A 20182-nucleotide genomic window follows, 5' to 3' on the forward strand; every position below is an offset into this window, starting at 1 on the left:
ACTTTTTCTACAGATGTACCTGTCACAAGAATGAAATTATGCTAAAAATCATTAATCTCTCATTTCATTTACACACGTATCTATCTCAAAAGTAACATTATTTTTTGTATATTGCTTTGTTGGATATTTTTATGGTATTACATTTGAATACTATCTCACAGAAAACACCTCGTCTAAGAAACATGTGTATCGTCGTATGGACATCGTAATATGTGCATGTATGTGTATGTGTATGTTACGACCCTTGGACATAATGTATGGAATATAGCATGAGATATAGCGTACGATATACGCGTTAGAAATCGAACATACAATGATATCTAAGAAAATAAGCATGCTGGTTTATTATCTTTTAGTTTTCAATTGTTTATTAAATTTATTTTTTTATTTGTTTGTTAAATTTTCTTTCAAACACTTTTGAATTTTCCGTTTGTACTAAATAATATTGAGATTTAAATTAAATACAAATGCTAAAAATATTTTTTAAAAATGTATATTTAGAAATATATAATATAGTATTTATAAATTTTTTAACAGAGAATTTAAATATTGTACAGTTTCTTAGCGATCAATGAAATGATGCACGACGGACGTTAATAATACAATGGATTGTTTCTTCGTGTTTCTGCGTATATTTAACGCCCAGTATGTCTATTTTCTTCATTAGATCTTGTTACAGTCTAACGAACCCATGAAGGAAAATGAATTTCTCTCCGGCGCATCACAAAAACTTGGAAACGGAAATGAGTACCAAATTCGCATGGCAAGGAAAGAACTAAGGACTCTCGAAGCGAATAAGATCGGACACTTCTTGCTTCGGACAGATGCCGCACGTTGCCCAAGGATCCTCTATTTCCCAGAGCTCTGGTGGCAGATGTTCGCGACCGGGTGGCGGTCCACGTGGCAAAACGGGTGGGTATTGTTCTACGTCGAAGAACCTCTCGAGCTCCTCCGGGTCGAAGGGACGGTACTCGTAGGGTGCCTCGCGCCTCGGTATATCGCGCATGGTAGCCTTTATTCTGGTTGGAACTGGGATGTCCTCCTCCTCCTCCCAGGATATATCACCCTCGCGTAAAAACTCCTCCTCGAACGGCACATCAAAGCGCAGATCCTCCGGCAACGGCTCCTGAGCTCTCCTCTCGAACTCCCGTTCGTATCGACGAGCTTCCTCACGCGCCCTGATACCAGCCATGCTTCTTTGGGCAAATTCGCGAGCCGCCACAACACTTGGATGTTCTCGGCCGTATTCGACACGGAACATCTCGCTCTCGATGTCAGGGACTCTATATCAATCGTGAACATTAATCAACTTGATTACTCTCTCACTGATGAATAAAAGTTTTGAGATTTTGTGGAAAAACTTTCCTCTCGCTTCTTATCCAATAATTATTGTTTAGTACGTTTTTATTTTAGAACAGCTTTATAAATGAATATTATTAAAGCAACAAATGATTAGACAGCAATGTTTGCAAAATTTTACTTCTTAATCTTGTTTCCTTTTCACGAATTTTTTACCTGTAAACGTATCTAGGTCTCTCTTCTTCCGCGAGTTGTACAGCGTTACCGCCGACGTTCGCTACAGCCATTACAAAGTCCCGTCTCGCTTGTTGCAAATCCTCTAACTTACCTTGCACCGCGGACGCTTCTGCAGCATCTTGCTCATCAAGAGTCTCACTACCAAGTAATATCCGTGTGAGGTTATAGATTACATTTTCAGTTTAAGAAATGAACGAATTGAAAGAAATTCTGCGGAATTAATTTATTAACAATGAAATTCTCAATATTCAGACCATAAATGTAATATTAACGTATATTTTATTGCTTCCATTGGAAGAATCAGAAATTTGAAACACGTTCCGATTTCTTCTGTAAAATTACAAGTCTAGTTATATTCTTTTAAGTTCCACACGATTGGCCCATTTGCATTAAAGATAAAAGAGGAAAACGTTCTGTGCCATCTCGTGAGAATAAAGCTCTTTCAACCTATTTTCATTCATCTTTTTTTCCCAGATCATCATCAGGATCAAGTTACCTGATCACTCGAATCGAGCGGTTTGCCACTTCGGAATTCGTAGCCTGCATACTGGCCATAGGTGGTTGGGGGATGCTGACGATGGTAGTGCGATTCTCATCTACCGATCTTGGCGGTATCACGATGCTATCAATTGGACCCTCGCCAACCGGCTCGGCTTGGATCACCTGAGCGTTCATAGACCTCGCCAGTTCTTTAGTTCTTTCCGGAATAGCCGGAAGCGGTTCTGGCACTCTTCTTTCCGGCATTCTCGTTGGTCTTGGAGGCGAAACCGGCGGAGACGGCGTCGGGGCGCGTCTAGTGGGTGGCAGCCTCTCTCTACCAAATCTATAGAGATGTAAGGGTGTAAAAAAAAATGGTAAAACTGTATTTAAGATATGTATTAAGAAAAAAAACTGATGATTTCTCAAAAGAATAACGTTCAGCATCCGAAATGACCGAAGACTCCTAATTGAAATAATGTATGAGGGAAACCATGCATAAATTTTCGAAATGCACCTAGGATCACCGCCGATCGGCGCAGGTGTCCTCCTTGGCCTCCTTCGCATAGTCTCTTCTTGTTTACGTTCGAAAAGTTCCCTTTGGAACTTTTCCGCATGCTTCATCCGGGCCATCATCGCCTTTGTCATAGCCGGTTTACTAAAATCAACTCTCCTCGGCTCAGCTGGAGTATATCGTCGCCTTCTACCAGGATCTGCCAAGGCCGGCTGTGGTTTAGGTCGTACCGTTTCCTGTTTCTGCTCATATTCTCTTATTACAGTGGCACTCTTCGCCTGCCGCAGTGCCTGTGTCTTTGTGAGACCAGGTAGAATTCGCGGCTTCCGGGTCGTCATCGTCGATCGTTGATGATGTTAAATGACTCTTGAGAGAATTAAAAAATATATATACACACACACACACACAACACTTTTAGTACAATGTTATTGCTTTATACGATTTTATTGCAACATAGCAATAAACATACAGAGGCTTCCGTTTTTACCGTCTGAAAATCTAATGAAAAATTCCTTAGCTATTTGACTGATTCTCTGTCTTTAATATAAATTATTCAATAATAATTTTTCTACGCTTTTATAAATTTTTTAAATTAGTACATGAAGCCTTTGTGAGGTAGATGATATTAGCGTTCGTATTCTGACACTTTGCATCATGATCGCTTGTTTATTGCTATCAAAGAAAATAATTTAAAACATAACTTAGACTTAGACTGAACGATTGTCAAAAAAGCTTCGTAAGAAAACCTTGTAAAAATGAATTTTCTGGAGTTTCCGAAGGATGAATTTTTCGAGTTAGCGCCCACGATTTTTCTTGGCGCTCAAATAATGAATCCAGTATTTTTTCATGTTGCGAAAGCTAGCACTATATTAACGGTCCATCTCGGCATGTATAGCCGGCGCTTAATTAAGGCCGGGCAGATCAATTTGCCATTATACGCAGAAATTTTGTATTATGACAGGCCTAGAAAGTTTGTGTGATTTAGCATATGAAAAAATCACTGATGACAGCTGCGGCAGCTTTTGTTTCGTTTTCACAAAATACAGCTCTTGAAATAAAACATCTTGTCGAAACAATCGTATCTCTGAAGTTGACAAAAATGAAAGAATTTTTTTACTCGCGATTTTAATACTTTCTCTAAATAAAATTCATTTATAACTGCAATACTAAGGATTCTATCAAATAATTGTTTAAAAATGATACTATCGTAAAATAAATAGAAAATATAACTGAATAGGGTAATCGAATAAATAAACATCTATATACAGCGTTTAAATATTTATTCTCTTTCTCTTTTTTTATTTTTCCATTGTTTCTATTATCTAAATAGCATTAATATTATAGAAAAAAAAATTTACATATTTACAATAAATACAATTGTATTCGTCGCTTAATAATCAGCGGCATTACTGGCCAAATAATCGCGACGCCCGATATTGGATGCCTGCTTATTCTGCACAGCCTCCAATTTCGGACACTCTGTAATCCTGTGTCCAAGTCCACCACAATAACTGCAGCCCCGTTCGTCTGTAATAAAATAAGAAAAATATCTTTAAGTTTACAAAATGGAACGACATAAATTCATGATGAGAAGAAATGGGAGTTAAGAAAAAAAATATAAATTATTGTATCCTACCTCCCAAATTGAGATATTTTTCATTTTCTGAACAAAGTTCCAGCAAGAACGGTGGCACCTTTTGCTTTGCTTCCATCAGCAGATGTTTAAGATCGAGCAGTACCGATTCATCATTTGCTTTATTAATGAAAGTGGTCGCTATTCCAGTACGTCCAGAACGACCAGTTCGTCCTATCCTGTGCACTAAAAATTACAAAAGTACATTAAATACCTCCATTTCGCATCTTCTCAAAATCACTATTTTTTATGATATATTACCATAATTTTCTACGTCATCTGGCATGTCATAATTAATAACGTGTTGCACTTCAGCGAAATCGAGACCTTTCGATGCAACATCTGTCGCAACAAGCACGTCTTTCCGACCTGCACGAAACGCTTCCACCGAACGTGATCTTTCCTCCTGGTCTAAAAACACATAATAAAATTATATATACAAAAATATTTAATTTATTTTAATATTTTAATTCTGAAGGGCTAATGCAATTATCAGTAATCCTGCAATGATTTTATATATTCGTACTAAAATTAAATAAGATAATTTATCCAAAATATTACATACCTATTCCTCCATGTATCGCAACAGCCTCTACTCCTTTTATAAGCAGATACTCATGAATGGCGTCCACGTCGCGCTTTTTTTCTGCGAATATTAAAACCGGCGGCGCAGTCTTCTGAAGACATTCCAAGAGATAAACGATCTTAGCCTCTTGCTTGACATACTCTACTTCCTGTACCACATTCATTGATGCAGCTCCAGCACGGCCAACGTTTATCGTTACAGGTTTCACCAATGCTGAACGCGCAAAGTTTTGAATTCTTTTCGGCATAGTAGCGGAGAATAAAAGCGTTTGCCTCTGACCCTGTAATAATTATTTTTTCATTTTAATAAATATTTGATCTCTTTTTGTATTGCATAAGATGAACAAAAAAAAAGATGAAATAATAATTACCCTGAAAAATGAAAATATTGTTCGCACATCTTCCTCGAATCCCATATCTATCATGCGATCCGCCTCGTCCATGCAAAGATAACGGCATACACTTAAAGTGACCATCTTTTTATGTAACATATCCATTAATCGGCCCGGTGTCGCTACCATTATATGTACTCCTCTATAAATAACAAAAAATTAAGTTTGTGATATATTAAAGATATTAAAGATATATTAAAGATATATTAAAGATAAAAATACAGTCATCAAAAACATTTAACAACAATATATACTAACTTGTTAATTACAGCTAATGACTCCGAAACCGGTACACCTCCGATTGCCAAACAACAGCGTATTTCTGGACAGTCCGTTTGCCTTATGCTATTGGTATAATGCCGAATTATGTCAAAAGTTTGCTTAGCTAATTCTCTCGAAGGACATATTATCAAGCCTACAGATCAGAAAATATTAATATTGATGTATATATTTATTAATTTGAAAAGTATTTATTTATTATTTATTTACCATAAGGTCCTTCCTTCTTAATAAAGGGCATGTCAATTTCTTGTTCCAAACAAAATTCAATGATAGGTAAAACAAACACCAATGTTTTACCGCTACCGGTGGAAGCTATACCAATCATGTCGCGACCAGACAAGCTGCAAGTATTTAACATTTTTACCATTTACTCAATATATTATATAATTAATCGACACAATATATCAAAATCATTGGAGACTCACACGGTGGGTATTCCTTGGACTTGAATTGGAGTTGGCTTGACAATACCCTTCTGTTCCAGCCCATACAAGATTCCTTTATGAAATTTCATTTCCTTGAAAGCTTTCAAGGGTGGTGGCACTTTGTCACCTTCCACAAGTATCCTGAGCTTTCTGCGTACTCTCTCATGACGCATCTCACCAAGATTGAGTATCACTCTTGGTGGTTGCCAATTGGTTTTGATAGGATCCTTGTATTGAATACCCTTGGCTAATTCAGCTACACCCATTAGAGCTTTATTCTCAGCCACGCTCTCAAGAATCTTTTCTTCCTCCTTCAACTGCTTCTCCATGGCACTCTCTTTCTTGGCTGTTGCAAAAATTTTGAGTTAGTTTTAATCATATTATAATTGCTTTTTCATTAATACACTTGTTAAAACTCTGTTCTCAAGGATTCTATACCTTCAGCTAATTTCTTCAATTCTGTATGTTGATCGAGAAGAGAGATATTGGATTTTCTTCCCCAGACTTGGCCGTCGTCGTTATCAGCATCATCCCTCTCATTCTCGCTGCTGCTTTTCCCAACGCCATTGGTAGCATCCTCTTTTAACTGTCCAAGTTTACCCAATTTTGTGAGCAATTGCTTTTTACGATGCTTGGCAGGTACATATGGCTGGTAATCGTCATCCGTATCCAAAGGGCTGTCTTCTTCCTCTTCCCTTCTATACCTCTGTATCAAAAACAATTTAATATATAGTATACTTATTAAATATATATTTTATACATGATATAAAAAAATATACGTCGTACCTTAAAATACTTAAAGATTCATGGTATAAAATGCGTAATTATAAAATGAAATGCGCAATAAAATATTTTTAAAATAACTAACCTTTATTAGGGGTTCGTTGTTATCCTGATTATTCTGACTCATTGTGGAAATATTCGAGAAAAGTTATACTGTGATATATTAAAGCATTATTTATTTACAGTTTATTATTAGTTTGTCTTTTATACGGTATTGCATACACTTGTATCCTGCATCAGAGAGACTAAGAGCGGACAGCGGATACGTTTCGATTTTAGGTTAGGTACAGGTGCAACCATGATGAATCCCATTGAATCCAGTATTTGGACCGTGATGGAATAGACACAGCTGCATTCAGCAACATTCAGCTTTCAATCTTCTTTTCGCAAGTTCGTGTAAAGTAGTTTTTCTCATGGTGTAATAAAAAGAAATGTCTACGGGTGCGGAACGTCCGGCTTCTATGCCTTTTCAGGACAGTCAATACAACTGGACGGACGATTTACCAGTTTGTAAACAGTCCGGTATATATTTTTTTATTTTAATATTCTCACATCTATCAGTAGGACTATAATTCTCTAACTCTTCTGTAACTCGGCAGTTACATTGTCATTGCAGCTTTTTCACAATATATAATATTTGCACAACGATATTATAACAATACTAAAATGTCATTAAGAGTTACTTATATATAAGTATTTTTAGCAATAACATTAGCATTTCCAGTATAAAATTAATGTTTTCGCGAACATATTTCTCTATTTCTTAATTTAATAAATTATAATATCTTTGAACAATTGTTTCATTAATTAATCAAAAATTCAATATTTGCTAATAAATTTATAATCATATTTATGCAGATAGAAGTTAATTTTGTTTTTATTGATAATATTTATTATTTTTGTTTGACAGACTTGGCAGACTAATCAAGAATGAAAAATAATCTTATAAAATGATATCTCGAGATTTATAATTTTATGTTTCATTATTCATTAAAAACCATTAGATAAATGTAAAAATAAATGTGTCAAATTCATGATAAACGTTTTATTTTATACAGCAGAGTTATTAGAACGTAGCAAATTTTATACAATGTTTTAGGAGTAGGCTTCTCTACTAATCAAATCTACCGAGAGGATGGATATCGACAAGAGGCTCATCTATTTGAGGACCGTAGTTTTCATTGTAGATATGATAACTCTACGTTTCTTTATGCCGTATTTGACGGTCATGAAGGTACTAAGGCAGCTAATTTTGCTATGCAGAGGATGGCTGCAGAAATCCTACTTGGGCAGCTGAATGACAAATCAACTGACGAGGAGGTGAAGGAAGTTCTCCGGTAAAAATCTTATCAATATTCAAGAATTTCAAGATCAATAAAATAAATTTAGAGACAATTTGTAACTTTAATATTTTGGCTGAAGAAAGATATGTTGCAAGTAAAGATCTTACATCTACATGCAAAGTATTTACTCTACAGGCAGGCATTTATAGCAGTTGAGAAAGGGTATCTAGAATCAATTGGTGATTTATTAGCAGAACGGGCTAGTCTGCAGTTTGACATACCTGATGGATTGACTCCCTATGAGACCTACCAAAAGTTTCCAGACTTGGTTAGTCGTATAATATTAAAATTGTGCCATTATTTTTTTTTAATTATAATTTATTTCTTGACAGGTTGACAAACTAAATGCATTAAATTGTGAACTGTCAGCTGGGACTAGCGCTGTGGTTGCTTTGGTCTACAAAGGGAGGCTGTACGTCGCGAATGTCGGAGATAGCAGGGCACTGTTATGCAAAACAGACAGCAATCAAGTTTTAAGAGTAGTACAATTAAGCGTCGATCATGACTTGAGAAACGAAGACGAGCTTTTGCGATTATCTCAATTAGGCTTGGATGTTGAATCAGTTAGGCAAGGTAAGTTTAATATATCTTAGACTCATTTGACATTTGCTTCGAAAAAAATATTCAAATAGGAATATATTATAGGATCTCATCTTGGAAATCAAGAAAATACGCGTTGCCTCGGTAACTATCTAGTCAAGGGAGGATACAGAGAATTCGAAGAGCTAACAGCTTCTATAGCAGAACCAATTATCGCCGAACCAGAGATCCATGGAAGTATCGAACTAGATGAATCTTGTAGATTTTTATTGCTTATGTCGCGCGGCTTATATAAATCATTGGAAGAAGCGACCGGTACCGATCAAGTCAATAAGGAATTAGCTTTAATAGCAGTCGAACAGGTAGTTGACTTAAATAAATATTGGTTAAATTGTTCTTATTTAAAAAGTCATGCAAATGTTTTATTAAATTTTTAAATATCTGTGATTGTAGTTTCGAGTACAATCGACTTTAACTGGAGTCGCTCAGGCGGTGGTCGATAAGGTCGTGAGAATTCACCATGACGTAAACATGAGCAACACGCAGAACACTATGACCACTGGGAAGCGCGACGACATAACTCTCCTAGTGCGGAATTTCAATTTTCCGCTGCCGCACGCACTAAAGAGTCCGACTAGTCAGTCAGTCAGATTCAATCCCGTGGTTCAAACCGCGCCAAATAGCATACCGGACAACGAGGACTTATCGAGCACCAGCACAGGCGTCACAGATGATAACGCTGACACATCGACGACGGAAACATCAACGACGTCGGACTTGTATCCGCCTGGCGCCAGAATGGCGGAGCGAAATGCTAGAATTAAACCTTATGTAGATTTTTCAGAGTATTACGAAAACGTAGAAAAGAGACGAAAAGAGGGGACACTACCAGAAGGTATAGACTTTTAATGTTTCGTTTAGTTCATAAGTGAAATATTCGAATACTTTTTTCAGAAATGAAATATCCCTATAAGCGTTATTTTAATATTATTTTAATTTTTAATAATATTTGTATAATATTCTAAGAATATTGTAGCGCTTATAGGGATAGAAATTACCGAGATCAGCACATTGCGACTGTGTTAATGTACATAAATGTTCCTACTGTTGCAGCTTATTTATTTTTGACTTTGAGATTGTATATTTATACTTATCATTACAATATGAAATTTATAAAACAGCATTGTTAAATTCTTCAAAATTTATAGGACTCAAACTATTACAAGACTTGTATTACAAGTATTACAGATACTTTGTCGGGTTAGATTTCAAGCGCTCAAATGCGGCTTTTTCGAGGCATTCTCTGTGATCAGGATGCGCGATTTGGATCAGTGCATTTGCTCTTTGTCGTAAGGTTTTACCGAAAAGATCCGCCACTCCGTGTTCCGTAACGATATAATGCGCATGAGCTCTTGTTACTACCACTCCGGCTCCTACGTAAAAAATGGCAATATCACAAATTTATTGAATAATTAATTGAATATAATAAAATTTATCTCGCAGCATTCGTTCACCGAATCTGATCTCATACCGAGTTTCAGCACCGGTTGTATTTTACTCTCTCCTTGACTGGTGACCGAGGGAAACGCGATGATGGCTTTCCCACGACCGTCTACACTGATCGCCGCGCCTCGTAGAAAATCCAGTTGACCGCCGAAACCGGAATACATCTTACAACCTAAACTGTCCGAGCACACCTGGCCGGTGAGGTCCATCTCGATGCAAGAGTTGATGGCCGTCATTTTCGGCTGCATCGAGATTATTCGAGGATCGTTCACATAATTGATCGCTAGCATTTCTGGCGTGAAAATAATTGCGATGTTAGATAACACGAGAACATCTTTCTCAAAGTAAATCAATTGGCCATAATTACCGACGACCGAATTGTTGTGCAGAAAATCATACAATCTTTTTGTGCCGATGGCAAAGGAGCTCACTATGCGTCCTCTGTGCCTGGTTTTACACTTATTCGTGATATTGCCGTGTTGAACCAGATCAACCATCGCGTCGCACATAACTTCAGTATGTATGCCTAGGTCTTTGTGATTGACTAGGGCACAGAGCACCGCGTCAGGGATACAACCGATGCCGAGCTGCAATGTAGCTCCATCCTCGATTAGTCGCAGCGCAATGATTTTGCCGATTTCTTGTTCGATATCATTAGGCGGGAGGCAAGCTACGCATGGCAAAGGACAGTCATACCTCACCGCCCAGTCAAAATGACTCGAATGGATTATTGTGTCGCCAAACGTCCTCGGCATATGCTCGTTTACTTGCGCTGAAAAAAATACCTTTTCGATGATTTTAAAATTATTTGATATTATCATAGTAGTAAAAGACATAAATTAACACTTGAAGCGCTTCTCAGATTTTCTACTCAATTTGCAAATTAAGATAGTTTTGTCTCCTTGTTGCAATTATTATGATTATTACTATTATCAGTATCATTATGTGATTAAAGAAATTAATTTGCATTAATTCACGACGGACCAATAAGAACTTTAGCAGTGCAAATCGCAGCGCGAGTGCAATCCGCGCTCACACCGAGCGAGCAGAATCCACGTGCGTCTGGCATGCTCACGTGGATCAGCGCAATGTCTGGAGTAATTCTTTTTTCAAAGAATAACTTTGGTGTCTCATGCAGGAACACGGGAATGCAGTCAGCACGTCCCTCGTTTACTGCTTCTCTGAGATTAGTACCCACATACAGACTGATGGACCTGAAGTGCTCTTAAATATCGTAGACTTGTTACTTATTTTTCGCTTATCAAACATCGTGTTTATTGACGAGAATTAATTATCGCAAATGTCGTACTCTCAAACTCCGGATTAGCGAATGGTGTGTCTCCCTCAAGATTCATATGTACTAATCTGACCCCACGCAAATTATTACATACACCATGCTCGGTCATAGCGCGCACGAGTTCCATTGGCGTGGCCGCTCCACCTTGTATGTAAACTAAATGCTCTACGAAAGTAATTTATTTACAATAATACAATTTACGTTCGCTATATATTTGAAAAAAAATTTTAAGCTACATTTTTTATTTATACATTGGAATTTAAAAATTACAGAAATTGTGTTAAATAAGAATATATTATCTATTGGAATTCAATTCTATATAAAAAAAATATAAATATTAGTCTACTAAAATATAATGCGGCTGTAAATACCTGAATTTATAATCTTTACCGCATCTTCTACGCAAACCCATTTTGGACATCGTTTTAAAGGTTGAGCGGGTTCCCTCAAGCTTTGCACATATCGTTGTCCACATAATTGGAAAGATTTCGCGTGCCGTATTTTTCCAAAAATCAATCCAAGATTTCGGAACATTTTATTATCACTTCGAAATCAATAGGGCCAAATTCGCAATCTCTCGTTGAAAACACGATAATAAAATGTTTATATAAAAATTTGCACAATACATAATCTAAAAAATCTCACTAGCCGCATATGTCTCAACGAAACGAATCCGTTGTCATTTTCACAAATCGTTATTTGAACATCTGATTTGACGGCGTTCGATTTTTCGATAATGTTCACAATTCTCGTATGAGTTACCGATGTGAATTTCGCGCATTTCGAATATAAAATGATTTTATCTCAAAGAGGTTGTATAGAGATTGTTTATATTGTTTTATCTTCATAAAGAACCTACAGGAGACAATAAAGTATTAACAATATCAGCGTCCTCATCTTATATATTTCTGTCTGCTATTATTATTTCAAACTTTGTAATTACAATGGCAACACAGAAAATTATACAAAGGAACATTGACAGATTTAATATAAAAAATGTACATCTAGGAATGGCGCCGAGTCGCGTCATTTTCTGTTCGAATCGTGTTCTAAGACACGTTTCTTTTCATGATATAAAATACATGTGGCTTAAATTAATATCTATGTATATGGAAACGAGTGTAATATTGCATTACGGACTCTTACATATATAACGATACAATTTAGCGCATTGAATTTTCTAGTGCAAGTTTCTCTTTCACTCTGTCTGTCTCCCTTATTCTAGAAGGCCGGCGAATTGTCTTCTAGCAAGAGAGCATGTACAATATCGTACAAGAAGAAGACACTTCGCGACACTGTGATGATTGGCCGTTGTGCGTGGCTAAAGCACACGGGGATGACCGATTGTAAAATGCTATTAAATATGATGTTTCCTATATCACGTATTTTCTTCAGCTTAAGGAGCAGGCATCATTTTTAGGCGTTCAAACGCAGACTTCTCGAGCGATTCTCTGTGATCGGGATGAGCCACTTGGATCAACGCGTACGCACGTTGCTGAAGACTCTTGCCAAATAAACTAGCGATTCCCTGCTCTGTCACGACATATCGTACCACTGCTCTGTTGGTGACTACTCCGGCACCTGTTAGTGTGGTGAAATGATTATGATTCATTTCATATTATTTATAGCATGTTGAAATCAATGCGAAAAGTCAATTACTCTAAAATTAGGTTAAATATGAATTCATATTTCAATTTAAAAAATAAGGGCACATTTTACAAAATTAAAACCTTTAAATTTTATAAATCTAAATAAAAAATCTCTTGTTAATTTTATATTGAGTTTTTTTTTAAATAGAATATTATCACACTTTTTTCATTTAAAGCTTTGTATAAGCATTTTATCAAATTTATGAAAAATAAAAATTATTTTCATAGTTTCATCTACTTACCAGATGTTAGAACCGGCTGTATTTTGCTATGGCCCTTAGACGTAACTGATTGAAACGCTATGATTGGTTTTCCTTGCCGATCTTCACTCATCGCGGCACCAGTGATAAAATCTAGTTGTCCACCGAAACCAGAGTACATTCTCGTTCCTATACTGTCCGAACAGATCTGACCGGTGATGTCCACTTCGATACACGAATTGATGGCAGTCATCTTTGGTTGCTTAGCGACTATTCTAGGATCATTAACGTAATCTACCACCAGCATCTCTGTAAGAGAAAATTATTAAATAAGCCATTTCAAAATTTTTCAAATAGCAAATTCGAAAAATAAAACTGACCAATAAAGGGATTATTATCCATGAATTCGTAGAGCTTTTCCGAGCCCACGCAGAATGAGCCGACAATTCGACCTCGATGCATCGTTTTCTGATTGTTCGTGATGCAACCCTTGTTCACAAGATCCACCACACCATCACTGAACATTTCGCTGTGGATACCCAGATCCTTGTGATTACCCAACTGTGACAGTACGGCGTCGGGTATGCTGCCGATACCCAGTTGCAACGTAGCACCGTCCACTACCAGATTCTCGGCGATGTGCTTGCCGATTAGCTGCTCACCCTTGGATGGCGCCTTCACCGGATGAATCGGTAGCGGTTGGTGATGTTCCACAGCAAAATCCAAGTGGCTTTCATGAATGAGAGCATCACCGAAGGTCCTAGGCATGTGCTTATTGACTAAGGCTGCAAAAAGTTTTGATTTCTTTTCAATGTTATCCACCAAGATGAGAGGTAATCTTGCTAGATCTTCTGAAATTTACCTACGACACGTTTGGAATGACTCACGGCGGACCGGGCGCAGTCTACACTGGTGCCGAAAGAGCAATAACCCTTCTCGTCTGGTGGAGACACATGTATGAGCGCGATGTCGGGCTTTAGATAGCCCTCTTTGAAGAGACGCGGAATCTCATGTAGAAAAATGGGAATACAGTCTGCAGTGCCCGCGTTCACCGCTGGTCGCACGTTGCCACCGATGAACAAGCTGATGGATCTAAAGTGCTCTAAACATATAAATATATTACGTTCATAAGAATAAGTTTTAGTAGAAAGGTTTTGCCTCTAAAGTTTTTTAATAAATTCAAAGATTTTCTTCAGCAAAATAGTATTCAATAGTACACATTTTAGTAAATTTCTCAGATTAAATCTTAGCGTTTATCTCTCAGAAAATAAGCTGCTGACGTAAAATGTATTTGTAACCAATTTTCAAGAATAATTAAAGTTTAGATATAGATTTGCTCGGGCGGAAAATTATGCAAAATAAAGTTGAAAAACATATTATATGAAATAAAAGAGACAAAAGTCGGACGTGCAGAGTCAGCTGTGTGGCGCAGAAAAGTGCTGGGAATAAAGCAACGCGTTAAATGGCGACTTGTTATTGAGATATTAAGAAAAGCAACAGGAGATTACGTACTTGCGTTTTCTGGCTTAGCGAATGGAGCTGCTCCCTCCATATGCATGTGATATAAACGGACATTTCTCACATCACAACGGACTCCATAATCGGTCATCGCTCTCAATAATTCAACGGGTGTCGCTGCAGCACCCTGGACGTACACCACCTGATCTGCAAATAAAAAAAAAGAATTAAGAAACATTCTTGCACAGATCAAAATTCTATTGAGACAAAATTCGCTTGAAATCCGATTGACATGGAAATTGAACGATAAGATTTTATTATCTCTTTTTATGCGTGCAGCTATAAAATTTCAACGCATCTTTCAGTATTCTAAAATAACGTTTGCGTCACGATACATGACGACGATGTTTCTCATCATTTTTCGACTTCGTACTTCGAACATTATCGTTTTAGACTTCGATAAAAATTCAATATGTACACAGATAGGATTACATTTGCGTAGTTATTTTTTATTTTTTTATTTTTTTTTAATCAGACGTGATTTTAATCGTACCGCAATTTGTACAAATAATGAGAGTTTATCGGTTACGTTTTTGTAGTGAATCATATGATGAACGACAATCAACCTTCTTCAAAGTATTATCATATGTACGTATACATGTATTCAAATTACAAAGGTTAACAAAGGAAAACTCATTTTACGCTTCGCTGATAGGAAAATCTAACGCTCGAATACTTTTGTACTTTGGACCATGTCAATGCACTAAATTACAGCAACGTGCTTAGGTCTAATGTTTACACGATTTATCATAAGGATGTCATATCTATTTGTAAATACTGTTAACAAATCTTTTAAGTATCACACATTTATTTCGTTTGCTTATGCGATTAAATCAAAGTGCGTCTGAAATAATAACAATTAGTAACAATTTTCGTTTATCCGGTCAGCAGATTGAACTGACTAATCTACACGCATCCAATATTACGAAATGTTATCTACAGCGAGAAAATGTTTATTACAAAATCAACTTTGTTGATAATGAACGGATGTTCAGCAGATATTATCGCACACATTTTATTAAAATTATTGTTAAACGCAAGAATATAAATTCCTATATTATCCCAGCATCAACATTATTTTAGTTTGAAAAACACGATTTATTTATTTTTTATTTTATATACTTTGTATAATGTTATACTACATGACTCACACATCGAGCCAATTTAAAGGAAAGTTTTAAACAACGAAGATAATAATGTAAAAATACATACGATAATAATGCCAAGATTATTGCTAGTGGTATTTTTTAATTTTTTTCGTACACTAAATATCTTTATCTCTTATCAAAATGTGATGTACACACCAGCAATATGTTACGTGATTATACACACATTTCGCATATCTACGTCATGTTTTAATTACTGACGGGCAAATCTTTTTATTGAAAGGCTCCATCGACAATTTGACAAAATTTCGAGATATTGAAGTAGATTTGTACCTGCAAATAAATTCGTGTATGAATGCATCATGCTCTCCTTTACGTAAAGTGAGCGTCATTGCGTAGAAAGAAAATATAGGACAGACGTTTACACACGAAGATATATCCATTCAGAATACTCTGGTTTGCTGCTGTAAAATGTAAGTCAGCGCAACTTTGGTTGGCGAGTTATATTTAGAACTAGACTTTGATATTTACGTATATATACATAAATGTCTATCTGCATATTTGCGTACGCGTGTCGAGGTCAATGTTAGCGGTGGAGATCCGTTCATCTGCCGCACAGCTGTCAGTGAATTTTTATTGTACTAGAAGAGACAAAAAACGCATCATGAAAAAAATACAAAAAAAAAAATAATTATAAAGTTTATAAGCCATAAAGATAAAGTTTAAAGAACCAGTGTGGCTTAACAGGGACAGATTAGAGACGGCACTGTGAGTGCCAAGGACGCCTTACATCAGAATGACATCACATTAGATTAGGTATCGCAAGGATAATTTATTATTATCCTTGTAATACGTGATCTCAAGTGATTTTTTACTAAAAAAAACAGTGTGCCGTGAATGTAATTCTCAAAACAACTTTGATCGCGGCTTACAGTCTTCTATTATTTGCGTGATTCATGTGTGCAGACTTTCCTACACGTATAAAAATTACATTTGTAAATAAATTGCAAACATTACAAATTATAAATATATTTAAATATATATAAATAACATACATAAATTACAAAACTACTTATGTGAGGAAAAATAGAGATTAAAATTAATTCCGCAATGCTTTACGCAAGTACATTCAGAGTTATTGATAACGGCAGTAGGAAAATTTTTACAGTTATTTAACATCAGTTAAACGTCGGGCTTTTTTTATCGGCAGAAACATATAAATGATGCTTTGTTTGCATCCTTCCTAGTGTACAATATACACCAAGTGCCGTAAATTACATATGCGGTGATCGCATGCCGAATGAATTTTATCGAACATTCAAACAATTTACATAACTCGTTGCATTCTCGTATCAAGCAGAGTTAGCAACATTCCAATTCGATTTTGATAAACGTTATACGTGAATGAATATTGAATATCTATTAATATATAAATTGATTGAAATTTATGTCAGAAGTATTTATATAGATAATAATTCCATCTTTCCGCGTATATAAAATTTTAATTAAATCTGCAGAATAATCTTGACTTCCCTACATAAATTTACTCATTTAAATTTATCAACGAAGTCAAGAGACACGCCTCTGAAGTCTCGACACGGTGCGCTTGGAAACTAATGATGTTCTTTTTTTCTATTAACTATCAGCTAATTTGCATACGGGACAAATAAACGTACGCACTGAATATTAATTTTAATTTGCGAAGCAAATAATTTTAATCACGTGCGACCTTGGGAATGATACTTTTGATCTCGAACATGAGAAACCTGGAAATTACGTGTAAAAAAAACCGCGTCGAATGTAGCTTAATGATGATGATGAGAAAAAGATTACATTTACTGTCACGGACGCGTAAAGTATTGTCTAGGCGAAGGTCGTACCCGAAAATAATGCCGCGAATCCAAGGCGACATACCAAGTATATCGCGAGTCGAGGCACTGGCAATCGATTATCTTATAAGTGGGGATCTGACTGACGCGCGAAATTTGGCCGAACGCGTGACCGCATCGAGCGGCCAAATTTTGCAAAGAGATGACAAATGTGTATGTCGAATACACTCGTGCAAATGTCGGGTAAACAAGTCTGATCTTTTATCATTAATCAATCGCGAAATGAAAATATTTAAATGCGCGCGTCTCGTAAAAAAGTACAGAATATATTAAACATTTAAAACTCATGCAGCCATGTGACGCTTTACAAGTGTTCCCTTTTGCAAATTATTCTGCTCAAGAATCATTTTTCCCCCGTAACGTTTACTTGATTTATAACCGAATCTCTAGAAACAGCTTAATAATTGCACACACAAACATTTGCAAAGCTCAAAGTAATGTCGTAAACTTTGCAGAGCATTACTGTCTATCTCTACATTGCCCACGTTTAATCCAATCGCAAGAGCGATAAGCGGCTCGTTAGAAAGGAAGTCCAATATATATGTATCTGTATAATGGGGCTCACTCTTGCAAATTGACAACCAACCACGTATGCAATTCAATCATCCTACAGATCATTCAATCAGCCTAGACTGCAAGGCTGTACCTCGCACCTGAATATTTGAAAAAAAAAAACAATAATGAGCAATATGAGAAAGTTTAACATTGCACAAATTCTATCCAAATGGAAAAAAAATAATTGGTACCATATTGACAGTAGATAGTCACAAATAATTTGCAACAGACACTCCAGAGAATCGGTCTTGCAGACGAGTTTCCAGATTGAGTAATTTCTAAAACTTGTAAGCTGATGATCGATCTATTACGCAGATCTGTTAATTAAGTCGCCGAGACTCACGTTTGAATATCTAGCTGCGCCAACATTCCACGCCATATAAGCCTGACAAAACGATTCGCTGTCTCCGTTTTTACTACAGTCTCACCTACGATATGGACAGAGAAAGAAAATCGACGTTAAAGGATCAGCCGGATGTCAATGGGAATCGGCTGGTAATCTAATGGAATCTAATTCGGCGGGAGATCCATACGACGCGTGTTTTTTGTGGTAGGTAAGGGATAAAAGGTATACCGTCATCGATTACCTGAGTCGAGTTCAGCCTGTTCGATGGCCTCGTCGGCGGTCTTCAGCCAGCAGGGCTCCTTGCCGGGAATTGGCATCGAAGGCTCGTTCACGTATGTAAAGAAGGTCTTCCTCGTGGCATGCTGAAGGCAGGGCAATCCACGCGACGCGGATGTCATCGTCGCGAGTGCCCTAGTCAGGCTGGTGATTCGTTTAAGGGCCGCCATAACTTCGATCACGTCGGCTACCAGTATCACTTCCAAGGACGCACTGAACTCAACTGACTGACTGACTGACTGACTGACTGACTAAACTTGCGACCGTGTCGAGAGGAACCCCTCCTACCCAACACACGTCCGTGGGAACGTGGGAAACGCGACGACCACTACTTCACTGCCACGAGTGCCGCGCGCATTCGATATGTGTTGACGTGCGGTACGACAACGGTTGGAAGTTGGAACTGGTTGGAACGAAACGCGGGGAGGCGCGTGAACGTAGCGCCGCGTCGCGAGTCACGTGAACGTAGCGTCACGAGCTCTCGCGAGCACTCGCGACTAACTTCGTAACGATTACGCGTACACTGTACTGATAACAATTCCACTTTTTTTTTTTTAGTTGCACTTCATGTATGATTCATCTTTTTCTCTTTGTTTTTGAAGAGAAAAAGAGATAAGATAAAATGTGCAAAAAGTTCAGTTAAAGAATACTTATACCCTTTAAAATCTTATACAAATATTCTATACAATTATTGGAACATTTTTCTGAAATACTAAAAAGAGTCTACAACTTTTTTTTAAAATGTTTCATATATGTGAATTCTAAAATATTTTAAAATTTAACAATATAAATTATTATATTGAATAACACAATACAGAAAAAGTAATTAAATTATAAAATTGTTAATATATCTCATTTTAGTATTAATGAAATAAAAAAAATGTTAAAAATAAAAAATGAAATATAACTTTCACTATTTTTGATGAAATCTGAATCTTCTATGATCTATTAATTATTATTTAGATGACACGTAAAAACATATTTTACATTTGTATACGCATAATGTAAATTTATATTTTATTTATATTTTACGCGTAAACACCCAATCCTGATTTATATTATCATGAAAAATCTTTTTTAAAAGTCATTGCCAGTTCATGCATCAAAACGTTTCGGTTATCAAACGGTCGTTACTTCGATAATATCGATCATTAATTCAGAATATATGTTCGCGCGCTAAATTGCCGATACTGTACGATCTGTCAATCGCGCACTTGTTATCGCGTGTTGAAAAGACCGCCATTTTTTGTCACTCGACGGCGAGAAACGTCAGGGAGCTGCGTTAACCTCTTCACCCGTGAAACTCACAAATAATTACGTCGATGTTTCC

General features: G+C 36.6%; 5 protein-coding genes across 6 annotated transcripts; 1 reads left to right on the plus strand and 4 right to left on the minus strand.

The window, feature by feature from the left end:
• Nucleotides 1-456: 456 nt before the first annotated feature.
• On the minus strand, nucleotides 457-2865 carry LOC105203014 (titin). The gene is made up of 4 exons (XM_026133771.2): nucleotides 2531-2865; nucleotides 2033-2359; nucleotides 1516-1674; nucleotides 457-1283 (listed from the first exon to the last, which is right to left on the minus strand). The coding sequence occupies exons 1-4, from the start codon at nucleotides 2863-2865 to the stop codon at nucleotides 776-778; spliced, it is 1329 nt and encodes a 442-aa protein (XP_025989556.1). The 3' UTR covers nucleotides 457-775.
• Nucleotides 2866-3790: 925 nt separating this feature from the next.
• LOC105203015 (ATP-dependent RNA helicase abstrakt) lies at nucleotides 3791-6899 on the minus strand. Its single transcript, XM_011171714.3, has 10 exons — nucleotides 6713-6899; nucleotides 6283-6550; nucleotides 5845-6190; nucleotides 5627-5760; nucleotides 5396-5552; nucleotides 5117-5279; nucleotides 4726-5026; nucleotides 4422-4571; nucleotides 4164-4346; nucleotides 3791-4054 (listed from the first exon to the last, which is right to left on the minus strand). The coding sequence occupies exons 1-10, from the start codon at nucleotides 6752-6754 to the stop codon at nucleotides 3918-3920; spliced, it is 1881 nt and encodes a 626-aa protein (XP_011170016.1). The 5' UTR covers nucleotides 6755-6899; the 3' UTR covers nucleotides 3791-3917.
• Nucleotides 6900-6916: 17 nt separating this feature from the next.
• Nucleotides 6917-10015, plus strand: LOC105203018 (TGF-beta-activated kinase 1 and MAP3K7-binding protein 1). Its single transcript, XM_011171719.3, has 6 exons — nucleotides 6917-7149; nucleotides 7727-7964; nucleotides 8106-8238; nucleotides 8303-8543; nucleotides 8616-8872; nucleotides 8964-10015. The coding sequence occupies exons 1-6, from the start codon at nucleotides 7059-7061 to the stop codon at nucleotides 9417-9419; spliced, it is 1416 nt and encodes a 471-aa protein (XP_011170021.1). The 5' UTR covers nucleotides 6917-7058; the 3' UTR covers nucleotides 9420-10015.
• Nucleotides 9697-11870, minus strand: LOC105203017 (4-hydroxybutyrate coenzyme A transferase). The gene is made up of 6 exons (XM_011171718.3): nucleotides 11685-11870; nucleotides 11326-11478; nucleotides 11001-11240; nucleotides 10384-10788; nucleotides 10042-10308; nucleotides 9697-9943 (listed from the first exon to the last, which is right to left on the minus strand). Exons 1-6 carry the CDS (start codon nucleotides 11845-11847, stop codon nucleotides 9753-9755), a joined length of 1419 nt encoding a protein of 472 aa, XP_011170020.1. The 5' UTR covers nucleotides 11848-11870; the 3' UTR covers nucleotides 9697-9752.
• Nucleotides 11871-12200: 330 nt separating this feature from the next.
• On the minus strand, nucleotides 12201-19252 carry LOC105203016 (4-hydroxybutyrate coenzyme A transferase). Of its 2 annotated transcripts, none has more exons than XM_011171715.3 (6): nucleotides 18818-19252; nucleotides 14675-14827; nucleotides 14025-14264; nucleotides 13543-13947; nucleotides 13205-13471; nucleotides 12201-12894 (listed from the first exon to the last, which is right to left on the minus strand). In XM_011171715.3, exons 1-6 carry the CDS (start codon nucleotides 19020-19022, stop codon nucleotides 12710-12712), a joined length of 1455 nt encoding a protein of 484 aa, XP_011170017.1. In that variant the 5' UTR covers nucleotides 19023-19252; the 3' UTR covers nucleotides 12201-12709. The 2 variants fall into 2 exon arrangements, with proteins under 2 accessions (XP_011170017.1, XP_039315027.1); XM_039459093.1 differs by lacking the exon at nucleotides 18818-19252 and adding an exon at nucleotides 16120-16828.
• Nucleotides 19253-20182: the final 930 nt, after the last annotated feature.

This window comes from Solenopsis invicta, chromosome 16 (assembly GCF_016802725.1).
Source record: "Solenopsis invicta isolate M01_SB chromosome 16, UNIL_Sinv_3.0, whole genome shotgun sequence".
NCBI classification, from domain to species: domain Eukaryota; kingdom Metazoa; phylum Arthropoda; class Insecta; order Hymenoptera; family Formicidae; genus Solenopsis; species Solenopsis invicta.

What these genes read in the sequence shown, in the direction of transcription:
- LOC105203014 (XM_026133771.2), bottom strand. Translation starts at nt 2,865, where the DNA reads ATGACGACCCGGAAGCCGCGAATTCTACCTGGTCTCACAAAGACACAG. An exon ending in CGCTCGATTCGAGTGATCAG is followed by an intron (nt 1,675 to 2,032) that starts GTAACTTGATCC and finishes ATTACTTGGTAG; the next exon opens with TGAGACTCTTGATGAGCAAG. An exon ending in AGACCTAGATACGTTTACAG is followed by an intron (nt 1,284 to 1,515) that starts GTAAAAAATTCG and finishes CGATTGATATAG; the next exon opens with AGTCCCTGACATCGAGAGCG.
- LOC105203015 (XM_011171714.3), bottom strand. Translation starts at nt 6,754, where the DNA reads ATGAGTCAGAATAATCAGGATAACAACGAACCCCTAATAAAG. An exon ending in ATTGAAGAAATTAGCTGAAG is followed by an intron (nt 6,191 to 6,282) that starts GTATAGAATCCT and finishes TTTTTGCAACAG; the next exon opens with CCAAGAAAGAGAGTGCCATG. An exon ending in CAATATTTTCATTTTTCAGG is followed by an intron (nt 5,027 to 5,116) that starts GTAATTATTATT and finishes TAATTATTACAG; the next exon opens with GGTCAGAGGCAAACGCTTTT.
- LOC105203018 (XM_011171719.3), top strand. Translation starts at nt 7,059, where the DNA reads ATGTCTACGGGTGCGGAACGTCCGGCTTCTATGCCTTTTCAGGACAGT. An exon ending in ACCAGTTTGTAAACAGTCCG is followed by an intron (nt 7,150 to 7,726) that starts GTATATATTTTT and finishes ACAATGTTTTAG; the next exon opens with GAGTAGGCTTCTCTACTAAT. An exon ending in ACCAAAAGTTTCCAGACTTG is followed by an intron (nt 8,239 to 8,302) that starts GTTAGTCGTATA and finishes ATTTCTTGACAG; the next exon opens with GTTGACAAACTAAATGCATT.
- LOC105203017 (XM_011171718.3), bottom strand. Translation starts at nt 11,847, where the DNA reads ATGTTCCGAAATCTTGGATTGATTTTTGGAAAAATACGGCACGCGAAA. An exon ending in CACTGCTAAAGTTCTTATTG is followed by an intron (nt 10,789 to 11,000) that starts GTCCGTCGTGAA and finishes TATTTTTTTCAG; the next exon opens with CGCAAGTAAACGAGCATATG. An exon ending in GCACAACAATTCGGTCGTCG is followed by an intron (nt 10,309 to 10,383) that starts GTAATTATGGCC and finishes TTTTCACGCCAG; the next exon opens with AAATGCTAGCGATCAATTAT.
- LOC105203016 (XM_011171715.3), bottom strand. Translation starts at nt 19,022, where the DNA reads ATGGCGGCCCTTAAACGAATCACCAGCCTGACTAGGGCACTCGCGACG. An exon ending in ACAGGCTGAACTCGACTCAG is followed by an intron (nt 14,828 to 18,817) that starts GTAATCGATGAC and finishes TTTTATTTGCAG; the next exon opens with ATCAGGTGGTGTACGTCCAG. An exon ending in ACAGCCGGTTCTAACATCTG is followed by an intron (nt 12,895 to 13,204) that starts GTAAGTAGATGA and finishes CCACACTAACAG; the next exon opens with GTGCCGGAGTAGTCACCAAC.